The following is a 27,875-nucleotide window of genomic DNA, read 5'->3' as shown; positions in this document are numbered from 1 at the left end:
CTTCCACCAATTTATAGTTTATTTAATCCTAAGCTTATTTTAATTATTTTTTCGAAATTCATAATTCATGTAGAGACGGATTTATTATAAATATTATTACTTGATAATAAATTTAGTACAAATCAACCAAAAAAAAAAAAAATAGTACACTTGCTAAATACGTATCAGTTATAGTTGACCTTTCCATTGGTTGTACACGTCATTAGTTGGATTTTTGCTTTTTCTGATAATTTTTTTTTTTGAATGGCTCTTTCTGGACAACTATATTCGATTAATATACTAAAAATGCCACGTGTATTTGACACTTCAACTTTCATTAATGAGAGCTAATAGCGAACACAAATTTGAAGACGAGAAATTAAAGAGGAATTATCATTCGATGAAATATATTTTTAAAAGAATTAATAATGTTGTTTTATTTTGGGATTTCCCCTATCTCTTACCAAAGGTTATCATCTATAAATAATGATCTTTAATAAAATAATAATGAAATTTGATGATCAACAAGATTTTATGTGAGATTTTTACTTAGGTTAAGTGATCAATTGAGTGAGCTAAAGGGATACAAATAATATATTGATTAGTGACATATTTCTTATAAATTCCAACTTTTTACATGGCTTATTGCCACTCCTAAATGCTAAAAACTATTTAATTAAAGTTAACAAAACATAAAATTTGTACTTATAAAATGATAAGAAATTGTTTATATGCAAAGGAAAAAACTATGGTTCAAGTTATCATGTTTGTTTATATTTTGTTCATCATTCTTTCTCCATCGCTTGCTACCATTAAACGTAAGTCATTTTTCACACAATTTTCTAATTTATATTATACAAACAATTTTTTATCACCTTTTGGTAACATCGATTTTTTCTTCTATGACAATGCAGAAACCACCTTCCCCTGCAATTCTTACCAGAATTGTCCATATTATATATATTATTCTTCTGAGTGTATTGATGGTTTTTGCGAGTATACACTTATGTAATTCTTCTCATCACTTATGTCAAAAATATATAATTTATCATTTAACAAATTAATTTTCCTTTCTTTAAAAATTTAATATTACTTTTAGATTATAAAATTCAATTTAAAATAATTTTTTTAATCGAGTTTAGTAATTTATCCAAGATTTATATATATTTTTTTTGTATAACATCTTATATTTTATATTACAACAATAATTATTATTTGTTAATGATGTGAGTAAAAAATAGGTCAAATGCATTGAGGGATCCTTTAAGTTTTACGTTTGTAACAGTTAAGTTCTTTAAAATTTTCAGGTAACAAATATGTTTTTTAAGTTTCTAACTTATTGCACTGTTACCTTTTCGGTCAGTTATATATCATACGTTTACAAAAACATGAGGTGACCGTTAATTTTGATGATAGCTATATGATGAATTTGAGACTCAATCTGATGTGTACCATGAGACTCAGACAATTGAAGTCCATTTGGAAGGGAGGATAATTAGAAGAAGGATAATAGTGGAACAAATTATAAACTTAAAATACCAATTTGTCAGCTAGAAAACTTAAATATGACTTATTTGTTACCTAAAAAATATAAGAACTTAATTGTTATACAAACGAAAAATTAAACGGACATATATGGATGCATTTGGTCTAAAAAAATATAATGAAAACTTATGCATTGGAGGTTTTGAAGTTTTGATGATGTGGAGTACGTTTTTAAATGAGTGGAATGTAGTTTTTAACTTAAGAGGGATGCTGAATGAAATTCAAACATCTTTCAAGGGCGAAAAGTGTAATTTTCACTAATATATTTTGCATAAAAGAGAATGGTGTATATTATAACATAAGAGTGAAAAGTATAGTGTAATTTAAACATCTCATAAAAAAGAAAAATGTAATTTACACTAAAAATAATTATATTACCTTTAAGCATTTTTTTTTTATAAGCAAAGATTAAATTATAAAGAGTGCAAGGGGTATCAACCCTTACAATTCAAGAACAACCACTTTAGATACATTGGAAGCAGACTATATAAAGGATTGCTACACCAATTAGAAAAAGGTAAATTAACATTGCTTCCTAATCGACCTACAAACCAAAACCATGATATATAAATAAGTTTATCAACTATAGAAGGTACATTGACACATTCACCTCTAAACAATATGTAAGTTATTTCGCATACGTCAAATGCTCCACGTCGTTGCCAACCAAATGATATGCCGAAATTGCTTTGTCTTTTTACCTTTTGCTACTTTACCAAACTTTTGAACTTGTAATGGTTTGTGTAACAGCCCGAGCCATTTTCTACGTATTTAGTAGGCAATTCCGGCGCTTTACCTCACGATTTTCTCTACCCCTCTCTAATAGAGTTTTTGCCTTACGTGAGAATCGAACTACATACGTACCTTGAAGTTCAAATACATGTTCAATTTATTCTCACTATCAATTAAGCTGCTAAGAGTTTATATATGGCTTCAAAGAAGTGCTCTCTTATATATTTTGGTAGTTCTATATATTTTTTTGTTGAAATTCGCAGAATCAAGCATGGTGGAGTGGATATAAATTATTGCAAGTAATTTTACTAATTTATAGAATATGAATCCAATTGTTAATGGTCAAAAATGGTTAAATATATTTGATTTATTCAAAACATTAATATATATTAGATTAGACAAGTGTGAAACGAAGAATAGAAAAGAAGAAGTCCAAATGCATGCAAAGCATGCTTAAGAAAAAACAAAAACAAGTGAGGAAAGCTGAAGTTGACGTGGATAAAAACAAAGAGCACAAATTTTGACTTCATGAAAATATGAGAATCATAAACTTTATAAATACCTAATAAATCTAGACATTAAGCAAGTTTTAAGATATATACACATATACATAAAAAAAAAAAAAAAAATCATATTGGTTGAAAGTGCTCGAGAGTGAAGAAAATTAAGGATACAAAATGGTTTCAGGTATTGATTATTTTCTTTCACTCATCTTTGGCCGCACCATGGTAAAGCGTAATGCTTCGAGGAACGATAAGCTTGAAACTATGCCTCAGCCAACAAATTCTCGTAAGTTATAACTCTTTAATTCTTTCACTTTGCCTAAAAATAATTGTATATATAGTTTTTTTGGTATATGTATATATAGTTGCTTTACCAGTCAATATTTTTTTAAACTTTAGATTGATAATTTAATTAACATAGTTAAAGTTAATTTTTCCTCATTTTTTTTATAAATTAAAAAAGTAATTTTAATATTTAATAACTTAAATGTTCGTGTTATAGATTTTAACTTCATAAATTAATATTTTTGAACAAAAAAAAACTTCTCTCATAAATAATTTTTATGAAAAACTATTTAAAAAAAAAACTTATGATTTTAGAGATCATTTTAATTTTTTTATTTATAATTTTAGAGATTTTGAACGGAATTAAAATATCTGTTTTTTTTTTGTTCTTTGCATTGCAGGAATTACAATTGTAGCACGAGACGCTCCACGGGGCCACAATTATTAAAGGCCACTCCTCGATCAATTGAAAACAAGATATTGTATATTTAGAATGCATTTATTTTAAGTTTAAAAATTTATTTTTAGAAATAACTTTGTTGGGAGTAAAAGGTTGTTGTTTAGTCCTTGTAAAATAGTTATGATTTCTGTTTAGTTAGTTATAACCACCTTGTGGTTATTGGCGAGTTATTAATTAAACCATGCATGATTGTAATTAGGCTATAAAAGGTCAATTGTGAATGAAGAAGGAATAGTTTTTCTATTTTGCAAAACCCCTTTTTTTTTTTTTTTAATGATTATCATGGTTGAAAGTGCCCGAGATAGGGATGACAATGAGTGCCCATGGGTGCAGGTTTGATACTACTCAAACCCACACCCAATATTCGGGTGCCACCCAAATCCAAACTCAAATGTTGTTCAGGTGGAAAAATGAAACTCACACCCACACCCGCTGGGTTCGGGTTTTTTCATCCAAACCCGAAACCCGTAACAAGAACACACATAATTGATTATTTTCTCAAACCCGACCCGAACTATATTTGATAAAATGCAAAATGTAGCATAATTTGGTAATATAGTTTGTAAATTTCAAAATAGTTTTTTTTTTTTTACTAAACAATTCATCAAATGTTATCATCACTACAACATGCACCAGTACAACATTCAAAAACTTAAAAGGGAGCAAAATACATAGCGGTAAATATGTAATTTAATATATAAACGGATGAGTGAATGAGTTTCGGGTGTGGGTTTGATACTACCCAAACCTACACCAATATATTCAGGTGCCACCCGAACCCAAACTCAGTCAACTCAAGTTTCGCCCGTTGAATGATGTTTGAATTCGGGTGGGTCTATCAGATTTGGGTTTTCTTGACATCCCTAACTCGAGAGTGAAGAAAAACATACAAAATGCATGGTTTCAGGTCTTGATTTTTTCATTCACTCATTTTTGGCCGTACCATGGTAAAGCGTAATATATATAATTGCTTTACCAGTCAAATATATATTTTTTACTTTATATTGATGATTTAATTAAAATAGTTAAAGTTAATTTTTACTATTTTTTTATAAATTAAAATAGTAATTTTGACATTTAATAAATGTTCAGGTTAGAGAGTTTAACTATTTAAAATAACTTATGATTTTAGAGATGTTTAGAAATTTTTTGATTTTAGAGATTTTAAACAATCAGGAATTGAAATATCTGTTTGTTTTGATTCTTAGTGGGAATTACAATTTACTCACTCCGTCCCAAATCACATTTATTACTCCCTTCGTGGGATGTATGTTTTTGTGGGTTTTGTTTATTGAGAAAATGAGATAGAAGAAATTAAATGCAGTTTGCATTTAATTTTATAAAAATAAGGAAAAAACATTTTTGAAAATATTTTTTTCTCTTATAATTTGGGACAAAAAAATAGGTTTTTTTCTTATAATTTGAGACGGAGGGAGTACAATTGTAGTAGGGGTGTGCAAACATTTGTGACCCGCCCGAAAACCGCTCAAACCGATATAACCATTGATGAATCGGGCGGGTCGGTCGGTGGTCGGATTTGAGAATTGGAAAATATAGAGTTGGCACGGATGCACATGGTCGGTCTCTGTTCTCTAAACTCTAACCCACCGATACTCATACCCGACCGTGTAATAAGAACTAGCGTGAGTTTTTCTTCTACTAACTAGTAACTTACACATTGTATAGGGTGAAGTGTGGACTTGAGTCTTCGTGAGGTCTGGTTGATTGGAGTCCTCTTATATCTATCCTCTTGGTGGTTGATTCTTGCCTCTCTCTCGATGAGATTTTTGGATTGTGGTCGGAGGTTACATGTGTTTATTTTTTATATTGATGTGTCATTTGCTTACACGTCTCTAGCCTGTTAGATATTAGTGAATTATACTTTTGGTACCTCTTGTATACTGAATTCTATTATAATTTTGCTTATTCTTGTAATTTTTCTTACAAAGCTTTAATAATTTGATTTCTACAAATTCTCAAAATCTCAACATCGAATAATCACTTTGGTTGCAATATCTAAAATATTGTTTGTCTTCCACCGCTGTATCGGAGAAACCTTCCACCATTCAACACAAAAAAATCTTCATAATACTTTTTGATTCTTGATTTAAAAATTAAACTAAAGAAAAATAATGAAAAGATTTAGAAGTCTCTACGGAATAACATTAAAGATCCTAACTAGCCAGCTACACCCACTTGACAGTGATGAATAGAAAGCTAAGCCTTTTATGTTAGGGTTGGACAAATATAATCAAAAGCTTCAATTTTTTTTTTTTATAAGCAAAATAGTATTATAAGGGAGGATAAGAGGTACTCAATCCCTTACGATGCAAAACAAATTATAGTATGCTTTGAAAACAACCATAAGGATCATCCTTGTATATTTCTTTTTCGGTGTTTGATTGATTTTCCGTTTTCGTGTGGTGTTCGTTTGCCTTTTTGTTTTTGCGGTATTTGTTTGATCAACTACTGATTCAACCAATGATAAGGTCATCAACGATGAAGATCCGACGACAAGAGTATTTCAGTTACTTTTATTTTGTTACATTATTTTGTAGGCTTGGGTATGTCGTTTTATGCTATTAACTTGGATGTTGTGAGTTTGTTCGCAGACCCATCATTTTCATTTTTAGCGATATATATATATAAAGGAAAAAATATATTTAAACCTTTTTTTCATCATTTATTACTATTTTTTATATTTTGGAATTTCACTTATCACTTACGAAAGGTTAAAATATAAATAAAAATATATATATAATCAAGTTTAATAAAATAAAATGAAATTTGACAATAACAAGATTTTATATGTGAGTTTTTTACTAAGGTTAAGTTTTTTTTTTGTTTTTGTTTTTTGATAATAAAAAATTATATTAATAAAGAGTACAAATGAGTACTCAAATCCTTACAATACAATGAAAATCCCTTAAATGCTAAGAATACACTCTAAAGGATTAACACTCCAATCAAAAATACAAGAAAGTACAAAGTCTACCCGAACGACCTATAAACAATGAATTTACTAAGGGCATGTTTGGTTCAAAATAGGGGGAGGGGAGGTGAGGTATTTTTATAGAGGGGAGGGGAGGGAAGGGGAGGGGAGGGAAATTTTTTAATTACATATGTGTTTGGTTCAAAAGAGGGGAGAGGAGGGGAGGTGAGGTATTTTAATAAAATATATGTTTGGTTCACAAGGGGAGGGGAGATATTTTAAAAGCAATTTACTTTTTTACCCTTAAAATCTTATAACACTCATATTATAAAAAATAATATCTCTTTATTATTATTTACCAAAAGACACTCAAATTAAAACAAGTAAAGATTACTATTTACCAATCAAAATCAAATACCCAATTACCCAAAACAAACAATTCAAAAACTGAAGCAATTGAATGAATCAAATTTCACCTCTAACCTATGATTTTGATTTCCACTTTCTACAACTTACTACCCACCTCTCCCAAAACCAATGTTCATCCACAAAAGCTATTCAAATTGAAGGAATTGAAAAATTGAAAGAAGTAGAAGAAGAAGAAGAACCTTGAGGTGTTGAAGAAAGAGAACAGAAGAAGAGTGAGGTTGAAAAGCGTAACGGTGCCATCATCAAAACCAGTAACCACCTTACCCCTTCCACTCGATTTTCCTCTCCCTATCTTTCTCTCTTTCATCTTCATCTTCTTCCTCTGGAATCGTGCATTTTGAAACGTACTTCTAATCAATATTTTTTCGATGCCATTGTTGGAATTTTAAAATATACTGAGGATAATTTTGTCAGTTTAATAAACTTTGAAAAAGCTTCCCTCCCCTCACCTCCAAATCCCCCCGATTTGGGGGAAGCAAAAATTGAGTTTAGGAGGGATTCTGCTTACCTCCCCTCCCCTCATATCCCCTCCTAAAAATTGAACCAAACACAAAAAAATTAAAATATTACCTCCCCTCCCCTCACCTCCCCTCCAAAACCCCCAAACCAAACAGACCCTAAGGTTAAGTGATTAATTGAGTGAACTAAAGCGACACACTTATTGATTAGTGACATTTCTAATTAATTGAACCTTTTTAAATGACTTCTTGCAACTCCTAAATGTTAAATACTATTTAATTTTAGTTAAAAAAAGTATGAAAGTTTTACTTATAAAGTGATAAAAAAAATTGCTTGTGACATGCCAAGAAGAAAAAATATGGCTCAATTTCTCATTTTTGTTTATGCTTTGTTTATCTTTCTTTCTCCCTCGCTTGCTACCATTAGAAGTAAGTTATTTTTCACACAATTTTCTATTTTCTAATTTATGTTATACACAATATATTTTATCACCTTTTAGTAACATTGTTTTTTTCTTCTTTGACAATGCAGCTAAAACCACGTTTCCCTGCGATTCTGACCATGATTGTCCATATTATATATTTCATTCTTCTGAGTGCGTTGATGGTTATTGTCAGTATTGGAAATCAATTTAATTAAGTTTAAAAATAGGAGTAAATTACATCCGCATCTCTTAAAAGAAACTTAGTTGCAATTTCCTTTCCACTTATGTTAAAATAACATAAATATATAATTTTGTGATAACAATTCACTTTATTACACTATTTTATGTCAAAAAATGGTAAGTTATAATTTAAGAAATTAATTTTCCTTTCATTGAATATTTTATTATTTTAGAGTATAAAATTAATTTTAAAATAGTTTCTACATAGAATTATTATTTTTTTTAAAAAAAAAAGACAATTGAACTGATTATTTTCTTGTCCTTTTGTTTCAATTTAAATTTTTGTTGTTTTTCAGTTCTTTCCTCTAAACCTCATAAAAGGCTACACATTAAAAAATAAATAAATAATCAAATGTTGCCTTATCGATTGAGTGAGCTAAATAACCAAAAAAAAATAAAAAATTTGATTACCTATGATAATTTTAATAATGATTCTAATTCTATGAAGTTCTTTTTACGATCTATAAGTACAACAAATAAACAAAACATAATACTTTTACAATATGAAGTGGTCAATACATTTCTATATGTTGTAAGGTTTATTAGGAGAAAAACCATGGCTGAAATTGTTAAGTTTGTTCATTTAATGATCTTCTTTATTTCCTTATTTCATGTTGTAGTTGAAGTTGGTGGAGTTAGGCCTAGTAAATAATTGTTTGAATTCCTTTGAACTTTATTGTTTATCTCATACAAAATAATTCACCATTTTCAATAATATTTGTTTTTTATTTTTCTATATTACAGGAGATGGAAGTTTAAGTTGTAGATTTAAGCATGATTGTTACAAATTTACGTTTACTTGCCTAGCTCCTACTCTTCCAAAATGTGTTTCTTATTATTCTACTCCCTCTTGTCCTATATATAAGAAAATATTTACTTTTTAGATACATTATAAAGTTGATGTATCTAGATAACATTGTGTTGAGAATAATATGCCTAAATATCTTCTGAAGATATTAGATTTAAATACTATTTAGATTTATATTTAAAATATGATAATATTAGGTTTTATGATTTATATTTCTATTTAGAATATTTAAGATTTGTTTAGAATTTATTATATGATTAGTTTTGTTTTAAAAATATATGATTTGTTTTTATGTAGCTCTATATATAGAGCCATAAGCATAATGAATAAAATAAGAACTTTAGTATTCTTCATATATATTTGAAGAGAGTTTTCTCCCTAAAATTATATCTCACCAAATTCCGCAATACAAAAACACAAAAAACCATATCAGTGGCATCCGAGCCAACGTTCATAAGGACCTGTGAAGATGGATTTTTCAAAGGTTGCTCCTCCGATCTTTGATGGAGAAGACTATGATCTTTGAGCGGTGAGAATGGAGGCATTCTTAGATGCTCTAGATCTATCGGAAACTGTGGAGGATGATTACGATGTTTCTTCGTTACCAAAAGATCCCACAGTAGAACAGATGAAAACTCATAAAGAAAGAAAAATCAAGAGGGCAAAGGCAAAGACTTGTTTGTTTGCAAGTGTCTCACAAACCGTCTTTATTAAAATCATGACTCTCAAAACACCAAAAGAAATTTGGGATTACCTAAAAGAAGAATATAAAGGAGATGAAAGGATTTGAAGCATGCAAGTTATGAATTTATTGAGAGAGTTCGAGTTGCAAAGAATGAAGGAGGATGAAACAATCAAGACATACGCTGATAAATTATTGGGTATTGCTAATAAGGTACGATTACTAGACAATCAATTTTCTGATTCCAGAATTGTGGAAAAACTCCTTATAACGGTACCTGAAAGATATGAAGCCTCTATAGCCGCCTTGGAGAACACAAAAGATTTGAGTAAAATCACTCCGCCAGAAGTGTTACATGCATTGCAGGCACAAGAACAAAGAAGACTTATGAGGGAAGAAAGAACTATAGATGGTATATGTCTAGCAAAAGGTTTTGGAAAGAAATACCAACACAAACCATGTCCTCATTGCAAAAAGGATAATCACTCACCAAAGAATTGTTGGTGGAGGCCTGATGCAAAATGTGAAAAATGTGGTAAATTAGGTCATATGATGAAGGTATGCACATCACAACAACAACAAGGAGATGTTAACATTGCTCATGAACAATATGAAGAAGACCAGGAACTACTACTTGCAATCTCAGGTTTTACAACCAACAAACCGTCAAAAGAATGGCTCATTGACAGTGGTTGCACAAACCATATGACTTATGATCGAGATCTTTTCAAAGAGCTCAATAAAACTTCTATTTCCAAAGTCAGAATTGGGAATGGAGAACAAATTGCAGTAGAAGGCATTGGAACAATTTCAATTAAAACTCATGCAGGTATGAAACAAATTTCCAATGTTTTATATGTTCCTGAAATTAATCAGAATCTTTTAAGTGTTGCTCAGTTGTTGGAGAAAAATTATAGAGTGATATTTGAACATAAAAGTTGTGTGATTAAGGATTAAAACAATAAGGAAGTGATCACATCTCAGATTAAAGGCAAAAGATTTGTTTTAGATTTAATGAAGAATGATCATATTATTGAAGAGAAAAAAGAACTTAAATTCAAAGAAGATCGGGAAGATTCAGGTATTTTGAAGAAATTTCAAGTTAAGGAGGAGAATAAATATGCTTGTGAAAAATCACCTAAAAGTCATAACAAATGCAATGTTTCTACCATAAAGTTCACAAGGCACAAAGATGCTAAAGCTTGCGATAAGAAGAAGAATCAAAACAAGAAGAATAATTTTTCAAGAAGCTCAGATTGGATACGCACAAAAGATATTCAGTCAAGGGGGAGTGTTGAGAATAATATGCCTAAATATCTTCTGAAGATCTTAGATTTAAATACTATTTAGATTTATATTTAAAATATGATAATATTAGGTTTTATGATTTATATTTCTATTTAGAATATTTAAGATTTGTTTAGAATTTATTATAGGATTAGTTTTGTTTTAAAAATATATGATTTGTTTTTATGTAGCTCTATATATAGAGCCATAAACATAATGAATAAAATAAGAACTTTAGTATTCTTCATATAACCATATATTTGAGGAGAGTTTTCTCCCTAAAATTATATCTCACCAAATTCCACAATACAAAAACACAAAAAACCATATCACATTGTAGTGTAGATACATTAACTTTACGATAAATATAAAAAGTAAATATTTTCATATATATATATATATATATATATATATATATATATATATATATATATAGGGGAGGGATCAAATTACACCGGTGTAATTTTAAAATAATTACACTCATTAATAACCCTTGATTTTATTTTGATCTAGTGGCTATTAATGAGTCACTTATAAAATCACAACATTCTATATTAATAAATTAAAAGATCTCTTTTTTTCTCTCACCCTCCTTTTCTTTCCTTTTTGGTTTTTATTACACCTTCTTTACAATACAAAATTATAAAGTCATATTTGTCGCTACTGTTCTCAACATCCTCTTTTATTTTATTTTTTTTTAAATCAAACTAAAAATACTAGTATTGTCTGTATAGCAATCGACACACATGAAGCAACAAAAAAAAAATAGCAATCAGCACAATGAAACAAAAATTACATAGACAAAATTCTACAAATTTTGTAGTACGTAACATTGTAGTATTATGATTATCTAGGATTAATTCCGGAAAAATAAAACTTCCATCGAAAAGAAGCAAATGAAAGGCTTTTATAAAAATTCTCGTAGATTCGAGAATGAGATTTTCATCATGTACATGTCAAATCATATATAGCAAACTCTAGTATTTTCCCCAAGTAGTGCCCAAACAATGTTTCCATTGTAATGACGAATTCCAAACTTTGCCAAAATAGTACTATAAATTCTATAAAACAAGAAATGAAATAATGCCTAGGAAATATCCACGAGTCATTTCAATTTAAAGTCCTTGCATAAAAACCTGCAAAATAGTATGAAACTTAGAACTATATCGTTATTTGTTGTGCTAGTAATATTTTGATTCTATAATGCTAATTCAAACCCAAAAAAAAAAGTACTTACAAAGTGAGCATGATGCTATGTTGTTTTACTCTTGCAAGTTGATTGATAATGACCATATTCTCCACAATAGCCACATTTCCTGCTTGACCAAAAGTAAAGGATAGGTCAAAAGGTGAAAGAAAATAATGACCAAGTTTTGAGCAACGAACCTTAGTGATGCTTGTAGCAAGTTGCAAGAAAGGGATTTCGACAGTTTGGCGGACTATGGCGGCACAATAGAAGAGTAAGGTGTAATAAAAACCAAAAAGGAAAGAAAAACAGGGTAAGAGAAAAAAAATAGATCTTTTAATTTATTAATATAGAATGTTGTGATTTTATAAGTGACTAATTAATAGCCACTAGATCAAAATAAGATCAAGGGTTGTTAATGAGTGTAATTATTGATAAAATTACACCGGTGTAATTTGATCCCTCCCCATATATATATATATATATATATATATATATATATATATATATATATATATATATATATATATATATATAACCGAAGGGAGTAGATGTCAAATGAAGCCTATAGGATTTAGGTGAAAATAATTTAGTTAGTAGTGAAATGAAATAGATGCGACCACGTAGGGGAATGAGAGCACGCAAAATTAACACTATGTGGAAGGACTTTGTGTAATGAGTCAGCTATAAATAATTGTAATAGGGATCTTTGATAGTCATGCATGCATGAATTGTGAAGTTGTAACTTCTTTCTCTCCCATATCTGAGAGCTCGTTTGGCAAGATCTATTGAAGTTCAAATATGGTGATATAGCTAGTTGCTTGTTGTGAAGGTGATCAGGTTGCTAATAGTAGGTTGAGCTCTTTATGATGGAGGGTTTGGATGTTGATCAATAAGGGTAGTAATGGTAACAAATCAGCTTCTTGGAAACATATATAGATAGTTGGTTGGGGCCAGATCATTTATTGAAATTATTCCCAAGGCTTTATGGGGCTCCTTGTTAACTGGACCTCCAACCTTTAAACATTAAGTCAACTAACTTAACCAGTTAAATTTGCGTTTGATCTGTTAAAGAATAAGTACTTGACAGAACAACAAAAGACAAAACAACACAACACATGGCAGAACAGCACAAAATAAACTTTTATGTTATTGAACATTTTTTTGTTTTAACGATGTTTGGTGACTAAAATGGTATTTTAGTATTTTAGACAACTTGTACTTGGGACAAAAAGTTGTACTGTGGTTTAGTGAGGGACAAAAATTTCAGTTTTTGTCTTGTCCCTTGCCTCCTAGTTTGTTCAGTTCCCGGAACAGTTTTACAATCAAGCACAGTATAAATTGAGTTGTCCTGTTGAGTCCCTTATTTTTTAGCAGATCAAACGCATTGGTTAATGCTAATCCAGAAGCTTTAGTTAGTGATATGATCGATTCTAGATGGCAACTAACGTGGAAAAGGACACTTTTTCAATGGGAGGTGGATATGGCTTCTTAATCAGGTCTCTCTACAAGTTGGGAATGAAGATCAGTTGACTTGGATTGTCAATAAGTCAAATCGTTTGTCTGTTGAGGGTGCGTTTGAACTGCAAAATATAACTACTGGACAGAACAATATAAGACAGAACAACACATGACGAAAATTTAAGGTATTGAACAAACTTTGTGTTGTACAATGTTTGGTGGATAAAAGGTTATTTTGGTATTTTAGACAACTTGTGCTGAGGACAAAAAGTTGTCCCGTAATTCCGTGGGGGACAAGACTTTCAAGTTTTGTCCTGTCCCTTGGCCCCCAGTTTGTCCAATATCAGGAACAGTTTTAAAATCAAACACAGTAAAACAAAAATTGTCATGTTCAGTCCCTTATTTTTTTAGCAGATCAAACGCACTCTAAGTCGTCTTTTGACCTCGTACCTACCACATTTTGAGGGGTTGGAGGATGCTAATTTGGAGGCAATTCGAAAGCTATGGAAGAGTTCGTTCGTTACCTTATAAAATTCTAGTTTTTGTGTGGCGAACTCTGTTGGATAAATAGCCACAAGAGATGCATTGTGCAACCTTTCATGACAAAGCATGTGTTCTCTTGTGGCGGAAAGCGAGATCCTAAGAGGCTATGTATTTGGAGGTCCAGCTTCCTCGTCTATGTGATTGCTTGTTGTAGTGCTTATATATAGTAATAGCACCCCTTGAGACTACTATTAATAAAATTTACATACATTCAAGCAAAAATTAATCAAGAAAGAAAAAATATTTGCATATATAAATGCATTTATTTGTAACGACAAATATAAACGTTTTGCTTAAATATAAAAATGGGATAGACTTACCAAATGTTAGTTGGTTCAGTGATGATTGACAGTCAACTTTGGTAGGGAGGATCATAGTTCGATCCTCCACAACTGCATTTGGGAGAGGACTGAAACCACTTGATGCCAGAACTCGCCACGAACTCTGGACTAATAGAGCCCCCTCCCCCTAAGAACCAGAGGATAAAAACAAAAAAAAATAAAATAAAATGGGATAGACTTCAAGTTGAACCATATCATGCTCTTTTATTGAGATATGCTTATATTGAAGTGTAAATAATTTTTATATTAATATTAAATATTAATTTTATTTTAATTTGATTTCAGTAAAAAATTGAATTATAATAATAATTTATAAACTAAAATTTGACAACAACAAAAAAAAAAACCGTAGGCATAAGCTGTCAAAAAAAACTAAAATTTGACATATGACGATAAAGTTCTATAGGTAAAGGTCGAAAAACCGCAGGTATAGGCTTATAATATATTAATCAATGTCGTTAAACCCTATCTATGTGTTAGAAAATTATTAATTTTTTTTTTAAAAAAAAAAGACAATTGAAATACTATTTTTTTCTTGTCCTTTTGTTTAAATTTAAATTTTTGTTGTTTTTTAGTTTGTGCCTCTATACTTCATAAAAGGCTAGACTTTAAAAAAATTATAATAAAATGTTGCCCTTATCTATTGAGTGAGCTAAATTACCAAAAAAAGAAAAATTTATTACCTATGATAATTTTAATAATGATTCTAATTCTAAGATTTTTTTTACGATATATATATGTACAACAAATTGAAACAAATAAATAAAACACAATACTCTTACTACATAAAGTGGTCAATACATTTCTATATGTTGTAAGGTTAATTAGGAGAAAAAATAATGGTTGAAATCGTTAAGTTTATTCATTTAATGATCTTCTTTATTTCCTTATTTCATGTTGTAGTTGAAGATGCCAAAGGTTGGCCTGGTAAACAATTGTTTGAATCCTTTTGAACTTTATTGTTTATCTTTTTATGCAAAATAATTCACCACTTACAATAATTTTTTATTTTTTAATTTTTTTTTATATTACAGCAGATAAAAGATTAAACTGCAAAGTTGATTCTGATTGTTTCAAATTTACGTGCCCAGCTCCTTTGATTCCAGACTGCCGTGCTTATTATTGTGTGTGTGAATTTCTAATGAAGCCCATAGGATATGCATGAAATCAAACATTCTTGAAGGACTTTATATGTAACGATTTAGTTATAAATAATTGTATGATAAAATATGTTTTCAGTCCCTACTTTTATAACGAGATTTGGTTTCTGTTCCTGTAAAATAAAATCACTTTGTTTTTAAGTGAATTTTTCGGTACACGTATTATGTGGAGGTGTACCGGTACATCGCTGAGGTGGTTAATAGGTAACAATCATTTATTGCGGATTTTGTTTCTTTATTAAGTTTTCATCATTAAACACTACTTTTTAATATTTATAAATTTATCCTTCACATAAATATAGTCATCAATCATGTTCCAGAATAAATCAAACATACATCAAATATTATAATCTAGATTGTCACGTTTTTTTAACAAGATTCAAATAATTTAATATTATTTAATATCCTTTAAAATAATATAATTTTAGTATTTTAACAACACATGATATTTTCTATAAAAAAACGTATGATTTAACCATTAACACATATAATTATATTTTTTTACAAAAAAACTTAAATTTTTTAATATACTTAAATATTTTATTGTAATAGTAAATCTAACTACTTGATATTGAACTGTTAGATTGTCGATTTTTAAATTCATAAATATTTTTCATTTCAATTTGGTCAATTTATTTTCTTAGTTCTTATGATAGAATTGGTAGAGACCTAATTATCAATTCTTGATAAATAGGTTTTTTGAGTAGCAATTAATCAAACTAGTTGATATTGAGGCGTTTATATTGTCAAAATTTTGAACCATATGTGTGTCATTCCAATTAGGTGGTATTGAATTGTTTCAGAGAAATTTGATTTCCCTAGTCACAGTTGTTATGTTTGTATCAAAATTCTTTCTGCCATCATTCCATTTCGGGTATTTACAGAAATCCTACGGATGGTACCGCAATCTGTTCGACTAACCATTAAATTACAATTTCTAAGTATCTATTGTCCATCATCCCAATTTAGTGATTTTGAACAATCTAATTGAAATATGATTTAATACGGCATTAAGAGTTGAGTTAATTTTTGAAATTAGTAGGTTCGTAGTGTTAAATATGATTTAAGGATAAAATTTATGGGGTGTTGGATTGACTTATTTTTAAACTTGGAAAAATAAATAAGCTCTTGTGTATTATTTATAAGCTTGTCAAAAAATTTATAAAAAATTTGTATGAATAATCTATATGATATAAACTTTCAACCAAACGGTGAATTTTGTATACTTTTGTTTATCATGCACAAGTGCACCAACATGTTAACCTTCACCATTTTCACTAGGTAAAATTTGTAAATTAATATCTTTTTGGAGCAACTTATAAATCAAAGTTTAGTTGTTTGTAAAAAATATTTTTCATAAGCTAAAAAATAAAAGCAAAATAAAAACCGGTGCATGAAGAAATTTTAAGTAACTGTTATTTCAGTTAGTTGAGATTTGACAATTATTTATTTGTATAAGTTATTTTTTTATAAGTTTAAAAGTAATTTAATCCAAATAGATTTTTTTTTAGTTTACAATGGAACTGAGGATATAGCTCATGACCTCAAGCGACTACCCAAACCATTCGCCACTAGACCAAAAGATCCTAATTTTGTAAAGACTAAAAATTTATTAAAAAAATAGTAAGATAAAATTTGGCCTAGGATGGATTAGAAGGCCAATGCTACGGTAAGTGGCCCACCGCGGACAAGTGATTTACCGAATAAGAATTTTTCAAAATTTACCGTTAGACTGAAAGTTTATATCATACAGATCATCCATAAAAAAAATTTAGAAAAATTGAAAATCATTTGATATGTTATAAACTTTCAATCCAACAGTGGATTTTGTAAAATTCGTATTCGTTATAATGTTATTCATGACAGGTCCACAATGGACCGCTTAATGAAGTGGTCCATATTAGAATTTATCTAGATTAGAATTAGAACCCCCCAACAAACAGTCTCCTTGAGCTTAGCTGTTGGTAGGGACATCAGCATTTTATATGCAGGAGCCGGGGTTCGAACCCCGGACACTCCACTCATCCATCTTAAAAGGTAGAATTTCTAGCCACACTAGACTACTTGACAAAAAAAAAAAAGAATTAGAACCCATGACCATACGTTAACAACGCATACAACTTATCAACAAGACAGATAATCATCTTGTTAAAGTAATAAAAATAAAAATAAAATGTAAAACAACATCCCAACTTTATTCTTTAATGTCATTCAACATCTTTCAAAAATTAACAAAAGTTAACAAAAATTAACATTTTCAACTTCGATCTTCTTCAAAAATACTACATATCTAAGCAAAAATCAACATTATCTTTTAACTTCGATTTTATTCAAAGATACTACCTTTCTAAACAAAAGTTAACAACATCTTTCAACTTTGATTTCTTTCAAAAATACTACCATTATAATTATACTTACTTTCATTAAGGATTTCTAATTTTCTCAATCAAGTCGTTCAATATCACCTACTTGAACTAACAATAACTTATGAATTTAAATTTTAACAATCAAGCATTTCTAGAACAATATAAAAAGTTTATTTACAAAACTTTAGCATTTTTCAAAATAAAATGAATTAAATGAGTTTTTGAAATCAAAATATAAAGATAAAAGTAACAAATATTTTGACTTAAAAATCACATTGAGCTTCTTATTTTTGGATAAACATTTTATAATGCTCAATACGTATTTGCAAAATTATCATAAATACAAATCAACTTAACAACATGACGATAATTGCATGCATAAACAATTTGTAGGGATGAAAGCATGACATTTTTTTATGAAGATAATGTTGGAACAAAATTGATTTAAAAATGTTTGCCCCTAAATCTATAAAGGTTTTGATGATAACAAAGTATTAATAAACAATTGGAAGGACTAAAAATTTATTTTAAGTGCGCAGATATAAGTATCATATAAGCTCTGAGTGAACCTCAGAGGATGTGAATTCAGAAGTTCACAAGCGCTCAGAAGATGTTGGATTTCAGAAGATACAACCTTCAGATGATGAAGTCTTCAGAACTTCTTGACTGACTACTAAGCTTCATCAAAAGTCTGAAGATCTCTTTGAAAGCTGTGAAGATTCCTTTGCTAGTCAACTCTTCTACCAATGAAGAAAAGGACCTTTCAAGCCTGATCAGTTCAACTACTCTCGTTTTGTCTGTCCTTACTTGAGAACGTGGGTTTTCAGTTTTGTTAGCTGAATAAGGAAAGTCCACTCTGCAGTAGTCAAAGTAACTGAAACTCTTTCTTAGTTTTGGATACAACCAAACTGCATCAAGACAGACTGCTTGAAGACAAAAGATTATCAACTCCAACGGCTCCTTTTGCAACGACTCTTTTCTAGTGGTATATATACTAGTAGATTCAGCTACAACAAATATACAATTATTAAGGATTGAACGTACGCTGAACAAACTCTGAACTTTGTGATATACAAGCTCTGAACCGCTGTTAAGTGTTTTTTGCACTTTAGTCTAATACTCTGTACTCTTTGTATTGGCTCTCATTAGGTTCTGTTAAGAGCATTTGTATATTGTTATATACTTTACTATTACTTGAGAAACTTAAGCTTGTGTGCTTAAGTGTGAAGTCTTAAGCTTGTGTGCTTGAGCATTGTTGAGAAGTCTCTTGCTTGTGTGCTTGAGCAGGTGTAATCTTGTGTGATTATAGTGAACTCCCTTGGAAGTGCAAGGGGACTGGACTACTCTCGTTTTGTGAGAGGAACCAGTATAAACTGCTTGTGTGATTTCTCTCTCTCTCTCTTGTTATTATTTGTGTTATTTATCCGCTGCTAACGTAGTTGAGTTAAGAACTTGAAAAAGTTTTAACTTAGCTAAAACACAATTCAACCCCCCCCCCCCTTCTTGTGTTTTCACACCTTCAATTGGCATCAGAGCCTGGTTTGTTACTTTCACTTAACAGTGAGACAGTAAAGATCTTGTGAGAACACTATGTCTGGAGGAGACGATAGTAGTACTAGAACAACCGGTGAAGCCGGTGAGGCCAGTGGAGCTGGTGGTGGTCCTAGAAATGCCTTTGGTTTTGACTACTTGAGTAATGAATCACATGAACATAGTGGCAACAGAAAAGCCCCTATATTCAATGGTGATGCATCATTATTTGAGTGGTGGAAGGAAAGACTGTATAGCAATATTACTGCTATTGATCATGAGTTGTGGGATTTGGTTGAGCTGGGAGTAACTTTTGAAAACTTAAATGAACATGGAAGATTGTCCATTGAGCATAGAAAGTTACTCACACCAGCTAACTTAAAAACCTACGCTAAGCATCATAGAGTAAAGGACATTGTTGTTGGTGCTATTAGACATGAAGATTATGTCAGAATAGAGGATAAGTCTACTGCCAAATCTATCTTTGATTCTATGTGTGCTACCTATGATGGTAATGAAAAAGTTCAAGAGGCCAAAGCTAGTCTTCTGATAAGGCAATATGAACTATTCACTATGCAACAAGATGAAAACATTGAGACTATGTTTACAAGGTTTCAAATCCTTGTATCTGGTCTTAAAGCTCTTAAGAGAAGTTATTCCACCTATGACCATGTTCAGAAGATTCTGAGAAGTCTTCCTATTGCTTGGAGACCCAAGGTCACTGCAATAGAGGAAGCTCAAAATCTCAAGACTCTGAGTCTTGAAGCTCTGATAAGCAATCTCAGAAGCCATGAGATGGTTCTGGATGCTGACTCAGAAACTAAGAAGAAGTCCAAGTCAGTGGCTTTACAGTCAACTAGGACTACTTCTAAGGCTCTTAAGACTCAGCTTCTTGATATTGAAGAAGAATCTTCTGCTGATGGTCAAGAGGATGAGATGAATGAGGATGAGTTTGCTTTATTCACCAAGTTTCAACAATGGAACAGATTTAACAAAAGAAATTTCAGAGGTAACAGCTCCAGAAATTTTGTCAGCAAAAAGGATGATCAGAAGAACTGCTTCAACTGTAAGAAGCCAGGACACTTTATTGCTGACTGTCCAGAAATGTCTGCTAAAGACAAAAGCAAAAGATACAGCTCAAAGAAGCAACAATTCAAGAGTAAATTGAGAAAGAGTCTGATGGCTACCTTTGAAGAGCTATCATCTGAGGAAGAAGTTGAGGAAGAAGAAGAAGCAAATCTAGCCCTGATGGCTTCAACTGACTCAGATGTAGACTCAGACGATGAATCAGAATCAGATTCAGAAGTAACTGATGAGGTATTTTCTGACTGCTCTAAATCTCAACTAATAACTGCACTTAACAAGGTCATTGAGAAACATCTCAGAGTGTTAAGTAAACAAAAAGTTTTACAAGAAAAGCTTAACACTCTGACTGAACAAACAGAACATTTTCAAGGTCTATATCAAGAAACTCTGAATAGAGTAAATGACTTTGAAAAGGGTTGTGCTGTTTGTCACAAACCTATTGATGAGCAGGAAATAGCTCTTCAACAGTTTGTGCATCTCAATCTTGGAAAGAGCAAAGCTGCTAATAGAATTTATAATGTTTTGAGACATAGAGGAGAAGGACTTGGCTATGAATATGGTAGAACATATTCAAAGCTGAAGACCTTTGCCAAAAAGGTTGGAAAATCTTGGGTTTATTATGTTGTTCCACCAAGTGAAGAGGGAAAGAATCCTGGTATTTGTGAAAATGACAATGATGATCTGAGTGATTTAGAAGCTGACAGCTCAGAGGAACCTAGTTCCTCAGGATCTGGAAAGAAAAGTTCAGAAGATAGAAGTTGTTCAGAACCTGATAACATTAGTTCAGATGTTCTGAAAGCTCCAACATCTGAGACTTCAAATTCTGGATCCAAAGGAACTTCAGTACCTGAAGCTAGTCAATCTAAGAGATCAGATGTTTTTAAAAGAAAAAATTCAAACTCCAAATCTCAGATGAAGTACAAGACTCAGGTTATTTATGATTCTAGAGTCAGTAGATATAATCAATCAGAACATAGGATTGATGATAAATACAAACCCTGGAATCATAAATAATCCAAATCTTGGAAAAATAACAGATTTCAAACAAAGAAAAGATTTCAAAAAGGTTATTATTCCAAACCAAGATCTTTCTCTAACACTAGACAACATAGTAAGCATTTGTGGACTAACAAGCGTGGACCCAGAAGATGGGTACCAAAAGCTGAAATTATGTACCATTCAGATTTACCAACTAGGAAATGATATGTCCTACCTAGAGTGTGGAAACAAGTCTTATGCAAAGGAAGAAGGGCTTATGTCCTAGACCAATGGTTGACAAGTTCTCAAGTTAACAATCAGAACTTGGAAAATGAAGAGGAAGAATACTGGGATGACTTTATCATTAATCTTGATGAAGAGTTCTATCGCAATGATTAAAGTTGTTTCTCATACAGCCTACCACTCAAAGAAGTATCATGAATCACTCATGGTATTTAGATAGTGGATGTTCAAGGCATATGACTGGTGATAAACAACTATTTTCTAAGCTGACTATGAAAGAAGGAGGATCTGTTGGCTTTGGAGGTAATCAAAAAGGAAAGATAATAGGTACAGGTACAGTAGGTAATTCTTCCCTATCTATTAATGATGTTTGGTTAGTGGATGGACTCAAACATAACCTATTGAGCATAAGTCAATTTTGCGACAATGGTTATGTAGTTGTTTTTAATAAGGAATCATGTACTGTGTCTAAACAATCTGATAACTCCATGATATTCAAAGGTCTGAGAAAGAACAATGTTTATAAAATTAATCTTTCTGATTTGAATGAACAAAAAGTGATGTGTCTTTTGACCTTGAGTGAAGAAAAATGGATCTGGCATAAGAGGTTAGGCCATGCTAACTGGAGGTTAATCTCTAAGCTTAGTAAGCTTGACCTTGTCAGAGGTTTACCTAAAATCAAATATCACTCAAACACACTTTGTGGTTCATGTCAAAAAGGAAAGATTACAAAATCATCTTTTAAACCTAAGAACATTGTCTCTACCTCAAGACCATTGGAACTTCTTCACATTGATCTTTTTGGGCCAGTTCACACTGCCTCTATCAATGGAAAGAAGTATGGATTAGTGATTGTTGATGACTACAGTAGGTGGACTTGGGTAAAATTCCTAAGAACAAAAGATGAAGCTTATGATGAGTTTAGCATCTTCTGCAAACAAATTCAAAATGAAAAAGGCTACACTATTTTAAAAGTTAGAAGTGATCATGGTGGAGAATTTGAAAATGAACCTTTTGAAAACTTTTGTGAAAAATATGGCATTTTGCATGAATTCTCTTCTCCTAGAACTCCTCAACAAAATGGGGTTGTAGAAAGGAAGAATAGAACTCTGCAAGAAATGGCCAGAACCATGATGCATGAAACAAATGTAGCAAAGTTTTTATGGGCAGAAGCTGTAAACACAGCATGTTATGTTCAAAATAGAATCTATATCAGATCTAAGTTGAACAAAACTGCTTATGAATTGTTCAAAGGAAGAAAACCTGATATTTCTTATTTTCATCAGTTTGGATGTACGTGTTACATCTTAAATAACAAAGTCCATCTAAAGAAATTTGATGCTAGAGGTTATAAGGGTATTTTTATAGGATACTCTGAACGCTCAAAAGCATACAGACTGTATATTTCTGAAACACATACTGTGGAAGAAACTATGCATGTCAAATTTGATGACATAGAGCCTGACCAAGTGTCAGAGCTTGTGGAAGGTTTGTCTAGATTTCAGGTATCAGAGGATCAATATTCAGATATTCCAAACTACTCAGAACATCCATTCTCTGAAGAACCTCTGAATACAACAGTTCCTACAGACTCTGAACAACAAAGAACTGAAGCAACTGCTGAACCTGATGTTGATGAGTCTGAAGATGATGAGCCCCCAAGAAATACTTTCAAATACAAATCATCACATCCAGAGGAACTGATATTAGGCAACAAGGATAGTCCAAGGAAGACAAGATCTCAACTAAGAAATGAGGAATCTTTAGTTGGTCTTATCTCAATGATGGAACCTTCAAAGATTGATGAAGCTCTGAAAGATGATGCTTGGATTGTAGCAATGCAAGAAGAGCTGAATCAATTTCAAAGGAATGATGTGTGGACTCTAGTGCCTAAGCCTTCACACAAGAACATTATTGGAACAAAATGGGTATTCAGAAACAAGCTGAATGAACAAGGTGAAGTGGTAAGAAACAAGGCTAGATTGGTTGCACAAGGTTATAGTCAACAAGAGGGGATTGACTATACTGAAACCTTTGCACCAGTTGCTAGACTTGAAGCAATCAGGTTACTTCTATCTTATGCTGTTAATCATGGAATAACCTTGTATCAGATGGATGTTAAAAGTGCCTTCTTAAATGGTTTTACTTCTGAAGAAGTGTATGTTAAGCAACCTCCTGGTTTTGAAGATGTCTCAAACCCAGAACATGTTTTTAAATTGAAGAAATCACTGTATGGTCTGAAACAAGCTCCAAGAGCTTGGTATGATAGACTCAGTAATTTCCTTCTTGAAAAGGGTTTTGAAAAAGGAAAGGTTGACTGCACACTCTTTAGAAAAACAACCAAAGAAGACATTTTAATCATTCAAATTTATGTTGATGATATTATTTTTGGTTCAACTAATGCTTCCTTGTGCAAGAACTTTTCTAAGATAATGCAGGATGAATTTGAAATGAGCATGATGGGAGAATTGAAATTCTTTCTTGGAATTCAAATCAATCAGAAGAAGGAAGGAACTTATGTTCATCAATCAAAATATACCAAGGAACTTCTGAAGAAGTTCAATCTAGATGACTGCAAGATAATGAACACTCCCATGCACTCAACTACCAACATGAGCAAGTCAGATGATGAAGGAAAAGTAGATCAAAAGGTCTACAGAGGTATGATTGGTTCCTTACTCTATCTGACAGCCTCTAGACCAGATATTTTATTCAGTGTATGCTTATGTGCAAGATTCCAGTCAGATCCTAGAGAATCTCATCTTACAGCTGTAAAGAGAATCTTTAGGTATCTGAAAGGAACAACTAATCTTGGACTTCTCTATAAGAAATCCAATGATTATGTGCTAAATGGATTCTGTGATGCTGACTATGCTGGAGATAAAATTGAAAGAAAATCCACAAGTGGCAATTGTCAATTTGTTGGTGAAAACCTTATCTCCTGGGCTAGTAAGAGACAAACTACTATAGCTTTGTCTACAGCAGAAGCAGAATACATTTCAGCAGCTAAGTGTTGTACATAACTACTCTGGTTAAAATATCAGTTAGAAGATTATCAGGTAAGCAGTAACAATATTCCTTTATATTGTGATAATACTGCAGCCATTCATTTATCTAAAAATCCTATTCTACACTCTAGAGCCAAACATATTGAAATTAAACACCATTTTATCAGAGATTATGTTCAGAGAGGCATTATAGATATTAAGTTTGTTGATACTGAAAATCAATGGGCTGACATATTTACTAAAGCCTTACCTGTTGAAAGATTTGATTTTATAAAGAAACATCTGAACATGTTTTCAATCTCTGAATGAAAATTTTTTTGGGGGCTTTTAAAGTGTAAGAAGTTATGTATATCAGAACTTATGATTCAGATCATCTGAAACACAAGCTCTGAAGTACCTAACTCTGATAGAGAATTTTAAATAACTCAGAGGCTCTGAACTATTTAAGTGGGAAACGTTTAGTATTCACTGCTGAACAGTTGTCCATTAAAATAGCAGTTACCGAGTAAATTTCTGCACGTGGTCTACGTGTGTCAGGTAGTGGGTGGTTAATGATGATTTTTGGTATTCAACTTTCTGTCAATTAGCGTAACTTCCCAAATTTGCTATTTTCATGTTAACTGTACTCATTTAAATAAACTTACACAATACACTTGCACACTATTCACTTTCACAACCTACACTTTCATATTCTCTCTAAACCTCCAACACACTTTCTTTCTCTCTCGTTAGTTTTCCAAACCCTACCCTAATCTCCAACAATGGCCGGACCTTCGTCATCTTCTTCAACAAAGATTCCACCGTTTATGTTCAAGAATCTTCAGATTGTTGGGAACGAGATGGAGTTTCCTGAATCTGAACTCTGCTTTCTGTCTGAGAAGATTGTGGACTTTGATAGTCTTTCTGCAAATGGTTTTGAAGTTAAGCAGTACTTTACATCACAAAGATGGGATAAGTACTTCGACATGCTTAACGGTCCTATCTACCCAGACTTGCTTAAGAAATTTTGGATGAAAGCAAGAGTGTTTGATAAACATGAAGCAAAGAAGGAAGAGATTGCTGCTATTGAGAGGAATCCTAGTCTGAAGGGTAAAACTAGGAAGGAAATGGGCTTGCTGGAATTTACAGGTGTTCAGATTAGGTCTAACATCTGTGGGATGAATATGGCTTTCTCACCAATTCATTTCAATGCTCTCCTTGGTCTACCTAACTCTGGGATAGAGTTAGATGCTTTTGAAAAGGATACCAGATATAGAGATGATCTTCTGCATCTCATCTGCACTGACTTCAAGCTGAAAGGGAAAGTCAAAGGATTGACTGACGAGTGCAGAGTTTTGTTCAAGATAATCCTTGCTTCTATCAGTCCAAGAGTTGGAGGGACTGATACAATCTCCTGGACGCATCGTCATTTGTTATATTTCCTTCTGACAAGGAAGAGAGTTAATCTTGGAGATTACTTTTTTGAACGGATTTGTGAAGCAATTTTTGCAAGTAAGTCTCAGAGGAAAACTACTATAGTTTATCCCAGGTTGTTGTCAGATCTTCTATATCAAGGTCACGTGGTTCAGAACTTGCAGAAGTTCCACCCAGAATTGGTTCAGAAGAAGTTTTATCCAGAGATTCTGAATGCTAGTTTTCTATCCAAGATGCGTTTGATTGCATCTAAGCCTGTTGCTCCTCCTCAAGAGTTCTCTGTTAGGCTTGAAGATCGTCTGTACATAGAAGGCTACCCAGTTATATCTGAAGCTGATGCTGAGCATGTAATTCAGGACTACTTAGAAGTGCTCAGAAAAGAAGGTTTTATTGTTGATAGGAGTATGGTTCCAAAGGCTCCTGCAAACCAGTATAACCCTTCTAGGAAGCAAAAGAGAAAGGCTGAAGCTCAAGATGATCTACCTAAGCCAGATCTTTTGGCTCAAAAGAAAGTTAAAGTTGAACGATCTATGGCTGAGCAAAGGACTAAGAGAAAACATGAAGAATCTGCTACCAAGGCTACTGAAGAAGCTTCAAAAGAGCCTGTTGTTGTTGAAGTAGACAGTTCATCTGCAGAATCTGAGTCAGAAGATGAGACTGAATCTGATGAAGAGACTCTGGCTGCACGTTTGAGGAAAAGACCTGCTCCTACCCCTAAAGATAAAGGTAAGTCTACTAAGTATGTCTTTAATGAAAATGAGATTGGAATAGGTTACACCAAACCTCTCAGAACTGTTTTACCAACCTCTGATATTCCAACCTCTGACAACCCTTTGTCTGAACTAGAGAAACATCTTAGTCCAGACCCTCTTAATAATCAAACCTTCACCCAGAAACCTTCATCACCTCCTAAACCTAAATCACCTCAACCTCCACCCCAAAAAGAAACACCTATCATATCACCATCTGAACCTGAATCACTTATTCCTAACCCTGAACAAGCTTCAACCACAAAACAACCATCTCCAATTAAACCTGCTGAACCATCATCCCAACTTAAATCTCCTGAACAACCTAACCCTGAACCAACAACTGACCACAAATCTCCTGAACCATCCCCTGAACACATTTATCCTGAATCAACCTCTGACATCTCATCATCTGAATCAACCCCTGAACCTCAACCTCAACCAAGTGCTGAATATGCTTCTCCTGAGCGTATTCATACTTGTGCCCCCAAGCCTTCAGAGGCAGAAGTTGTCATTATTGACAATCCTGCTAATGAATCAACCAACTTCTCTACCATTCCCAATCCTTCATCCTCATCATCTAACCCTTTTAGTAATCTATCCACTCAGTTTCATGATGACTTGGTTAGATTATCTATGTTAAAGGTCAGGTTTCTAGTTTGTCCTTCTGATGTGGATTTGGAAGTTTCAAGCATTAAGGCAAGGATTTGCAATGCTTTGGATGGTGCTGCTGAGAAAATTAAGGCTGTAGTTGGAAGAAGAGACTTGGATGTGATAAGCTTCATGAGGGAAAGTCTGGCTAGGGCTGAATTGAAAAGGTTAACCATTTTTAATCATGCTGAATCTGAACGTGCTAAGCTGGAAGCACTTGCTGCTGCTGAACAACGTCTGAACGCTTTCAAAGTCATCTGGATAGACTCCAAGCTGTTTCAGAGTCTTGAAACTCAGAGGTCTGAGTCTGAAAGGTTAGAAGAAGCTGCTGCAAGAGTTGCCCAGTTGGCAAATGAGTTGCAACCCGAGGACTTTTCAGAGGATGATGTGCTGGC

General features: G+C 32.1%; 1 protein-coding gene and 1 long non-coding RNA gene across 2 annotated transcripts; both read left to right on the top strand.

Annotated features, from left to right (window-relative positions):
• Window positions 1–659: 659 nt before the first annotated feature.
• Window positions 660–3,747, top strand: LOC123923201 (protein PROPEP914-like). Its single transcript, XM_045975879.1, has 3 exons — window positions 660–797; window positions 2,944–3,045; window positions 3,446–3,747. Exons 1-3 carry the CDS (start codon window positions 692–694, stop codon window positions 3,490–3,492), a joined length of 255 nt encoding a protein of 84 aa, XP_045831835.1. The 5' UTR covers window positions 660–691; the 3' UTR covers window positions 3,493–3,747.
• An 11,190-nt stretch (window positions 3,748–14,937) lies between these two features.
• On the top strand, window positions 14,938–15,681 carry LOC123924062. Its single transcript, XR_006814572.1, has 2 exons — window positions 14,938–15,223; window positions 15,331–15,681. It is a non-coding gene; the product is annotated as an uncharacterized LOC123924062 (long non-coding RNA).
• Window positions 15,682–27,875: the final 12,194 nt, after the last annotated feature.

This window comes from Trifolium pratense, linkage group LG4 (genome assembly GCF_020283565.1).
Source record: "Trifolium pratense cultivar HEN17-A07 linkage group LG4, ARS_RC_1.1, whole genome shotgun sequence".
Lineage (NCBI taxonomy): Eukaryota > Viridiplantae > Streptophyta > Magnoliopsida > Fabales > Fabaceae > Trifolium > Trifolium pratense.
This window is presented reverse-complemented; position numbering and strand designations above follow the sequence as displayed.

What these genes read in the sequence shown, in the direction of transcription:
- LOC123923201 (XM_045975879.1), top strand. Translation starts at nt 692, where the DNA reads ATGATAAGAAATTGTTTATATGCAAAGGAAAAAACTATGGTTCAAGTT. An exon ending in ATCGCTTGCTACCATTAAAC is followed by an intron (nt 798 to 2,943) that starts GTAAGTCATTTT and finishes AAATGGTTTCAG; the next exon opens with GTATTGATTATTTTCTTTCA. An exon ending in GCCTCAGCCAACAAATTCTC is followed by an intron (nt 3,046 to 3,445) that starts GTAAGTTATAAC and finishes TTTGCATTGCAG; the next exon opens with GAATTACAATTGTAGCACGA.